The following is a 7,737-nucleotide window of genomic DNA, read 5'->3' on the forward strand; positions in this document are numbered from 1 at the left end:
CTGACATATTGTGTAAAAATCGAGTTTAAAAATGTGAAAAACAACATAATGATGACACAACACACAAAAAGCATAAACTCTGTTCTAGGATGTCAGGAAACTACTGTGTATGTCATCTGCAACATAAGCCAGTAATTTTATTTTGTAATCACAGCGTCATTTCGCCACCAAATAACATCAAAACACATTTAACATAGCCATAATTTGGAAATTGTCTCTCAAATCGTCCTGATCTATGACACACCACGCCACAAACGTGGGAACGTATGTTTCAAAATATGAAGGGGAACTCATTTTATTATCAGGCCAATGGAAACAACATTCAAGTTTCTACATGCTCTAAAATGTGTATGCTATATGTTTCTTATATTATATATATGATATTATTTTCTTATATTGCTTTATTATTTGTTGACATTCAGATTAAACTCAAGGCATCTTACATAAAAAAATACTATTCACTATAAATTAACATACATTCTTGTCGACATTTGCAGCGTTTGTCAATATGCGCGGGTCCATTGCACTCGCAATACTTTCGTTGTTAACTCGCCTATTTATAATTAAAAACAGCAACACACAATGAAGGTGGATCAGCGACTGACTTGAAAATACACTTTGCAACGGCAAGCATATGTCATCTTGTAAAGATAAAATACGATTTTTTTTTCTGTTCTTGGTCGCGAATGTAAAGTCTTTTCCAAGCGAGCGATAAATTACACAAACTCTACTTTAAAACACACTACTTGAGCATTACTCTTGGAAAGACGTGGTTTAATGCATGCATGCAAAGATTAGTGCCAGATTAGCCTGTGCAGTGCTTACAGGCTAATCAGGAACGACACTTTCCGCAAAATTGTATTTTCGTTTAAAAGAGACTAATTGAACATTTTATAATGCATTAGGCAATAATTTAAAACATACATATAATAGGATGTGGCATGTATATGTTTTGAAATGTTAACGTTTAATTCGAAATGTGAAAAAAATGTGACTTGCACAACAACATATTGCGGTCTGATACAGCATTGATGATACGAACCAAGCAACTGTATATTTTTTGTCCTAATGCGTATAAATCATCGAGCCTATTCCTCACAATCACATCATTCGCGTGTATAAATAACGCCCGCTCGCGTGAATTTTCCCAATCTTGCACAATCTTTGAACGCGCAATACAACAACGGAGGACAAAATGGTGTCTAACATGGCCATGGGTTTTGTGGTTTGTTTGTTTGCAGTGATGGTTGTGTTTCCGGGTGTAGAGGCTTTCTGCTTCCTCTCAGGTCCAACAGGTGAGTTCGTAAGCGTATTATTTAATAGCATACAAGGATATGATGATACTATGTTGTTATTTAATTCATAAAAACTATACTATTTTCTTTTTCTATGTGACTGTCAAATGTTTGTTTTACTATTATTATTGTGTTTATTATTCTAATTATTCTTTGTTTAATGATAATACTAATACTACTACTAATTAATAATATTATTATTATACGTAGTTTAAGTGAAACCATAACCTTTTCAAAAGGAAAAAAACAACGTTTTTACGGACCGATCTTGGTAATCAATATTCCACGTTAAAAAATGTTGGGCGGTGGTTTAAATACATACAGTACAGCTCTTAGCAATTTGTCGAATCCAGTCTTAAAATGATCGCAGTGTTTCACGGCGCTTAAAACGCCAAAGCTGGCCGCAGTATAAATCGTGTCGAGCTTCGACATGCCCAGATAACCAGGGGCGACTATTTCCGCCTTTACTGGATTTCCGCTAAGAAGAGACTTCATTACAACGAAACATACCATAAAAGCGGGAAGTGTCGTCCATGAGTAGCATGTACGAACAGCACAGGCTAAATCTGGAACGACACTTCACGCACTTGCATTAAGCCCGAAACGTCCAGACCGAGTCTCATATTGATCGAATTCGGTAAATTCCGATATGCTGGTCTCCTTTAAATGTCGACTGTCGTTGATAGTTAAAATTTGTAACAAATTTAAATTATTAAAACATCTGTTTAGTAACTAAATGATGTACCTCACGTTTAAATGAACATTTGCTTTCTTAATGAGTTTGCTGTTAAACGTCGTTGCATTTTGTTTTATAAAAATAAAAAGTTAAATCTTAACAGAAAATAACCCCACCTTTGGCCACAAAAACGTATAGAATGGCAAACCTACTTTATTTTATTTTATTCAGTTACATTATAAAATACACTTGTGCACAAGTCGCGGGTAGTGTTTTAAAGGGACCTTTTTACGTTTTGGTAAATTGACAAAATTATTTTTTTTGTCTCATATTCGTAAATTTTCGTTGTATTTATGCTATTTGTGAAGAAACAGTAATACTGAACATTTACCATGCTCTTAAATATCCATTATATGCATCTTTAAAAAACTGAAAAGTATAAAGCGTTGCAACGCGAAACGATTTAATAATTTGCTGTCGTTATATTGTGTGGCACTACGAGGATTGCTTATATAAAGTATAAAATACATCAATAATTGTTTGAGCACGGATGGCCGATTGGTCTAAGCGTTAGACATTTACTCCAGGGGTCAGTGGTTCGAGCCCAGTTAAGGGTTACTTTTTTTTTCTTTCTTTAATTTTATTCTTGATTTTTACTGGAGCTTTTTTGATCCTATGCTTACATTTATTAATATAAAACATTTAATGACAAACTGCAATACATGCCAAAATCTATAAAAAGGTCTCTTTAAATTAACGAACACAATGCAAGGACAAACACTGGGCCAGATAATTGTAGCAAGACTTCATGAGCGCAATATAATCAGGATTAAGATGGGGAGTCGGTCACTGCATGCCTTAATAAACGGATAAAAGCAATGAAATTGTATACATGTATTACATTGTATTTTCAGTTTTCATGTTCCGTAATCCAGATAACGTCACGACAATCCGACATGTTTCGCCGCGTTACTCCGCGGTGTTTCGCGACGACAATTGCCGCGGTTCACAGCGGTCGACAATATGATGTGTTACGCCACAGGGGAAATATTTGCAAGCGGTGGCCAGAAACGATGACCACCGCCGCGCTACGTCGTCGCTTCGCGATTCGTGGTGTCGCCGCGGAAATGTATAATGGCTACGAGCTGTACCGTTTTACCAAAGCAAAATATTATAATGATTTACACTGTTTCCATAGGACCAGGTTCGAGCTGCGAATACGAGGGTCACGTTTTCGCTTCTGGTTCCTCATACAAGGCGCCGGCCCCTCACTGCGTGGAATGCTCTTGTGAGGATGGGGGGATGTCATGTTGCGGGTAAGATATCGCTACGTGACTGATGAATAATGTGAGTGTTTAAACTTTGAATTGCCAGTCATGTTATTATAAAAATGTAAGGTCATTTTTAAAGCAAAAAGGTTGTTTACTAATGTGACGACTTTTGAGTTTATTGACGTCATTTCGCAAAATTAGCGTCATGTGAATATTCAGTCAAAGAATATGTAGCCAAACAAACGCTTGACCTGTTCTTTCACTAGTTTAAGATAAAAAAATCGTTCATGGGGGTATATAATTCAAACAAAGTAAATTCTGTGATACATATTAAACTTTCTTTTAACAATCACGATAGTAACATAGTCAGATGCACGCAAATTTTCGAACAGTTGCTCTGATATCTTTTATATGGAGCTTAGTTAAAGCCAGCTGTATTTGACGCCCCCCCCCCCCAATCTCGTGTATACCACACATAATTATTGGTATCATACTGTTATCACAGTTAAGCGAACCCAATCTCCACGCAGAGTTGTCGTTCCGTGCTCTCACATACAACCTCTGTCATCACAAGTCAATCCTACCAGATTTGCTAGGATTTTATTTTTTTGGTGAAGTATAATATTATTAAAAGTAGTATCATTTTTCTGTTATATTTTGAAAAATAAAACATAAATAACCTTAATTCAAAAAAATAAAAATAACAACGGTAAAATTATTGTACTACGTGGCTTGACACGTGGTTGATTATGAAGGCAATGATTTGATCCAGCTATGCTGGTTCCAGTCCAATCTCTGCCCTCTCCAGCTAATTGTAGGGGGAAATGGTTCAGTGAATCAATGTTAAGACAGCTGAGAGGAAGTATTATAGGGGCGCTATTTTACGCTGCTTAAAACATTGAGAGAAATGTGCCATGGTAGGCGCAGACATTCCTTAAATCAGACCACTAGATATTAAACAATTCAGATGATATCAGATGATATCAAATGTCGTCTCTTGAAAGGTAAATGACTTCAACATGACGATGATATTGTCCATGTAAAGTGCACTAACACCACAAACGTTTCAGGTATGGCAAAAATGCAGGCCCGGTGAACATCGACGGCTGCAAGCAAGTGAACCGCCCCAACAGCTGCGAACTGTTCTTCGTAGACGCCCGGCGTCCCAACAGGCCGTGTCGGGGCTTCAGGCGATAAACATAAACATGCGTAAAAACCGACCCCACATTGACCCGTTTATGATTCCAGATTGTTTTGAAATAAACAAAATATGTAACATTAAATAGATGAGAGCACTCATAACATGGTAGGCATTGTGGAGTCTCTCATTTCTTTCTTGTATTATGGAGTCTCTCATTTCTTTCTTGTATTGTGGAGTCTCTCATTTCTTTCTTGTATTGTGGAGTCTCTCATTTCTTTCTTGTATTGTGGAGTCTCTCATTTCTTTCTTGTAACGACGCATTACAATTAAATGCTATACTCTACATCTTTCATTCACTTGCAAGCTGCGTACACTATACATAAATGTATTACATTTAATAGCAAATGTTTTAACTTTGTCAAGACGTCTTATCAGCTGACCTTATTTCAGGTGCCATTGACTCATCGACACTTATTTCTGTGTTAAAATGACTATAATATACATAGCGTAGTTGCTATAAATAAATGTGCATATAATATCACTACAAATATTGCCAACTCAAATCTAGTTGCAATTATCCAAACACACGCTTTATGACCCACGGGGATGCTGGGAAATGCGGAAGTGTTACGGACTTTTTTAAATACCAACTCGCAGGCGGCACTTTAACAAGTCATATTTTCCTAACGGAATGTTTTTGGCGCAAAGAGGCACTTGCATATTATAACTCTTGACTATGTCAGTAAGAACATTTTGCTGCGATCAGAATAATGTTATTGATTTTGGTTTCAAATAACTCCAAACCTTCCAAAAAATGTCTGTAATTTATAATGGAAAACAACGAGAAGGGTAATGTGAAAAAACTTTATTTAACCCAAAGGAAAACAAAAAAGTGACTGCGTCTGCCTCTCCGTCGTCTTGGGGCTGCTGTACCAATGCAGATTCGCTTAACAACTGGCACTAGTGTTAAGTAGTTATATGTTTGGTTAAGACATTATTATATATCATTACATAAATAAATAGACAAACAAATGGTTGGTTTTAATTGATAAACTTTTATGCAATAACATAACATGACTAAGTTTGTCGTAATCCTACTTGAATAGCAAGCTGGATGTTAAACCGTGCTTTTTGACACGCAGGTTATTTGATATTTTTGCACTTCTCTGCTCCTAAGTCATGAATAGATTCAACTGCTCTTTAAATGCTCTGTTGAGACTGTTAATATCGCATAGCTGCAGATGTAATATGTATATGATAATAAATCTGTCGAGGTACAATTGTATTCAATATAATTGTTGTCATGACCTTTGTCACATTCCAACCAGGTATTAGGGCGTTACTGTGTTGGTAAAACTACATAAAGTTTTTATAATGGTAACTAAAATTATTTGTAATGTAAATTTGAGTGTTAGCTTGACATAAACATATATTTAAAGCTGAAATAGTAATAGTGTTTAGGTCTAGTAATGTTTGTCAACGAAGTCAAAATAAAGTATGGCAAATAAATGGCTGATGGTAAAATATCTATTTACGATTTTGCAATGTATATAACCAAATGCTAAGATACTTTTACCAACAATACATTTAATTGCAACTTTAGTTATATCTGGGGGCGAATTTTAGCACATTTGCATTACTTTTTATACCCCGCCGCACTGGGCTGGCATTTTGACTGCGCTATTATGGCAACCCCGGATGTGCTTGGATCACCAGGGACGCAGAAGTGTCGTCGCGAGAATGCATGAATACGGCCACGAAACGCAGAGAACGCCGACGTACGAGAACATATAAGACGTGTTCTGAGAAAACATGGGCTTAATGCATTTGCGCAAATTGTCGTCCCAGATTAGCCTGTGCAGTCCGCATAGGCTAATCAGGTACAGCACTTTCCGCTTTTATGGTATTTGTAGTTTCAAGAAAGTCCCTCCTTACCGAAAATCAAGTTTAGGCGGAAAGTGTCGTCCCTGATTAGCCTGTGCGGACGGCACAGGCTAATTTGGGATGACACTTTCCGCACATGCATTAAGCTCAGTTTTCTAGGAACAAGGCTCATATAACCCTTTCAAACCGGACTTGAGACCTTACTACGACCTAAATAATCAACGAAATGCTTCATAAACGCAACGAATCTCTAATGTGATCGAACTGTTTTCGCACTGGATAAATGGGGTCCTTCCTTATTGAGGTCGCATTCATGTTCGTAAAGCAGTCGCAGTTCAAAATCAATGTCGCAGTAAAGCCGAGACGCAAAGAAATCCATTCTATACATAGATGGTGACGTCACAACGCTATTGTCACATTGTGTACACATCGGTCTAACTGACCTGTGTACTAACGCGAAAGGAATTGTGGGTAGCACTTCTTTTACGAGTGAAAAGTGAAAGCGAAAGTAAGTGAGGTAATCGTGCTTCTGATAATCGTTATCAGTCTTAATAGAGATTCAAAATCACATTTAAACATAATTAAATAACATTTCTTTAAACAATATTTCGTTCTTAACACTCAATAAAAAGCGATTTTCATTCATTATTACCATTTTCATTCCTACGCAGAACTTCTTTGGCGGAAGCATAATTCCCCAAACCAGGGAAATGTGATGCGTCTTAGTATAGAGGTGACAATAGCGTAGTGACGTCACTATCTATGCATAGAATGTCAGTAAGACCGGTGTGTACACAATGAAAGAAATCAGCAATCTCTTGCACGACGGTTACATTACATTCACCTCTGTGTTGGGCTCAGAATGGACTATTAGTTATGAAAGCGTCTCATTTATGTCATGATCATTCCAAGCGTTCATCATTGAGGTTACAGAATACTAAACAATCTCTTGCACGACGGTTACATTGCATTCACTGCATTAAAGAAAACCATCTCATACCATGATATCTTATATCAGTCTTAATTCATTATTATAAAATTGATATGTTTTTTATGTTAAGAAACCAACATACATACACACGTCGAAGCAATTCCTAACGTCACTCAAAAAAAAATATGTTCAATTGTTTACATTTGTGAAGTGCGTGGAATGATTCCATCTGCGTAAATGGGCAATAAATTAGTTCCAAAGAGTTGCATTAAAACTCGCAATTTTTTGCACGGTTTATCGTTCATTTAAAAGTCATATTTCTTAATTTAATGCATGCGATCCTAAATATTCAATCAAATATACGTTGAATGCGTTTGTTCGGTTTTATCTATTTTATAGACAAAATGGAGGGCTGGGCCTTTCGCAGAGTTGTATGTGAGAGCAAGGAACGACAACTCTGCGTGGAGATTGAGAAATCTGATATAACGAACACTAACATTTATTGCAGAAAAAACATTGGCGTTCTTACAACGCCTCTA

At 36.7% G+C, this 7,737-nt stretch overlaps 1 protein-coding gene across 1 annotated transcript; it reads left to right on the forward strand.

The window, feature by feature from the left end:
- The first annotated feature begins 1,132 nt into the window (after positions 1-1,132).
- LOC127856095 (beta-microseminoprotein-like) lies at positions 1,133-4,448 on the forward strand. Its single transcript, XM_052392087.1, has 3 exons — positions 1,133-1,295; positions 3,170-3,287; positions 4,313-4,448. The coding sequence occupies exons 1-3, from the start codon at positions 1,196-1,198 to the stop codon at positions 4,437-4,439; spliced, it is 345 nt and encodes a 114-aa protein (XP_052248047.1). The 5' UTR covers positions 1,133-1,195; the 3' UTR covers positions 4,440-4,448.
- Positions 4,449-7,737: the final 3,289 nt, after the last annotated feature.

Source organism: Dreissena polymorpha, chromosome 13 (assembly GCF_020536995.1).
Source record: "Dreissena polymorpha isolate Duluth1 chromosome 13, UMN_Dpol_1.0, whole genome shotgun sequence".
Classification (NCBI taxonomy): Eukaryota; Metazoa; Mollusca; class Bivalvia; order Myida; family Dreissenidae; genus Dreissena; species Dreissena polymorpha.

Bases quoted from the DNA above. Each gene is read 5' to 3' on its own strand.
- LOC127856095 (XM_052392087.1), top strand. From the start codon at position 1,196: ATGGTGTCTAACATGGCCATGGGTTTTGTGGTTTGTTTGTTTGCAGTG. The intron at 1,296-3,169 runs GTGAGTTCGTAA...CTGTTTCCATAG, and splicing joins CTTCCTCTCAGGTCCAACAG to GACCAGGTTCGAGCTGCGAA. The intron at 3,288-4,312 runs GTAAGATATCGC...CAAACGTTTCAG, and splicing joins GGGGGGATGTCATGTTGCGG to GTATGGCAAAAATGCAGGCC.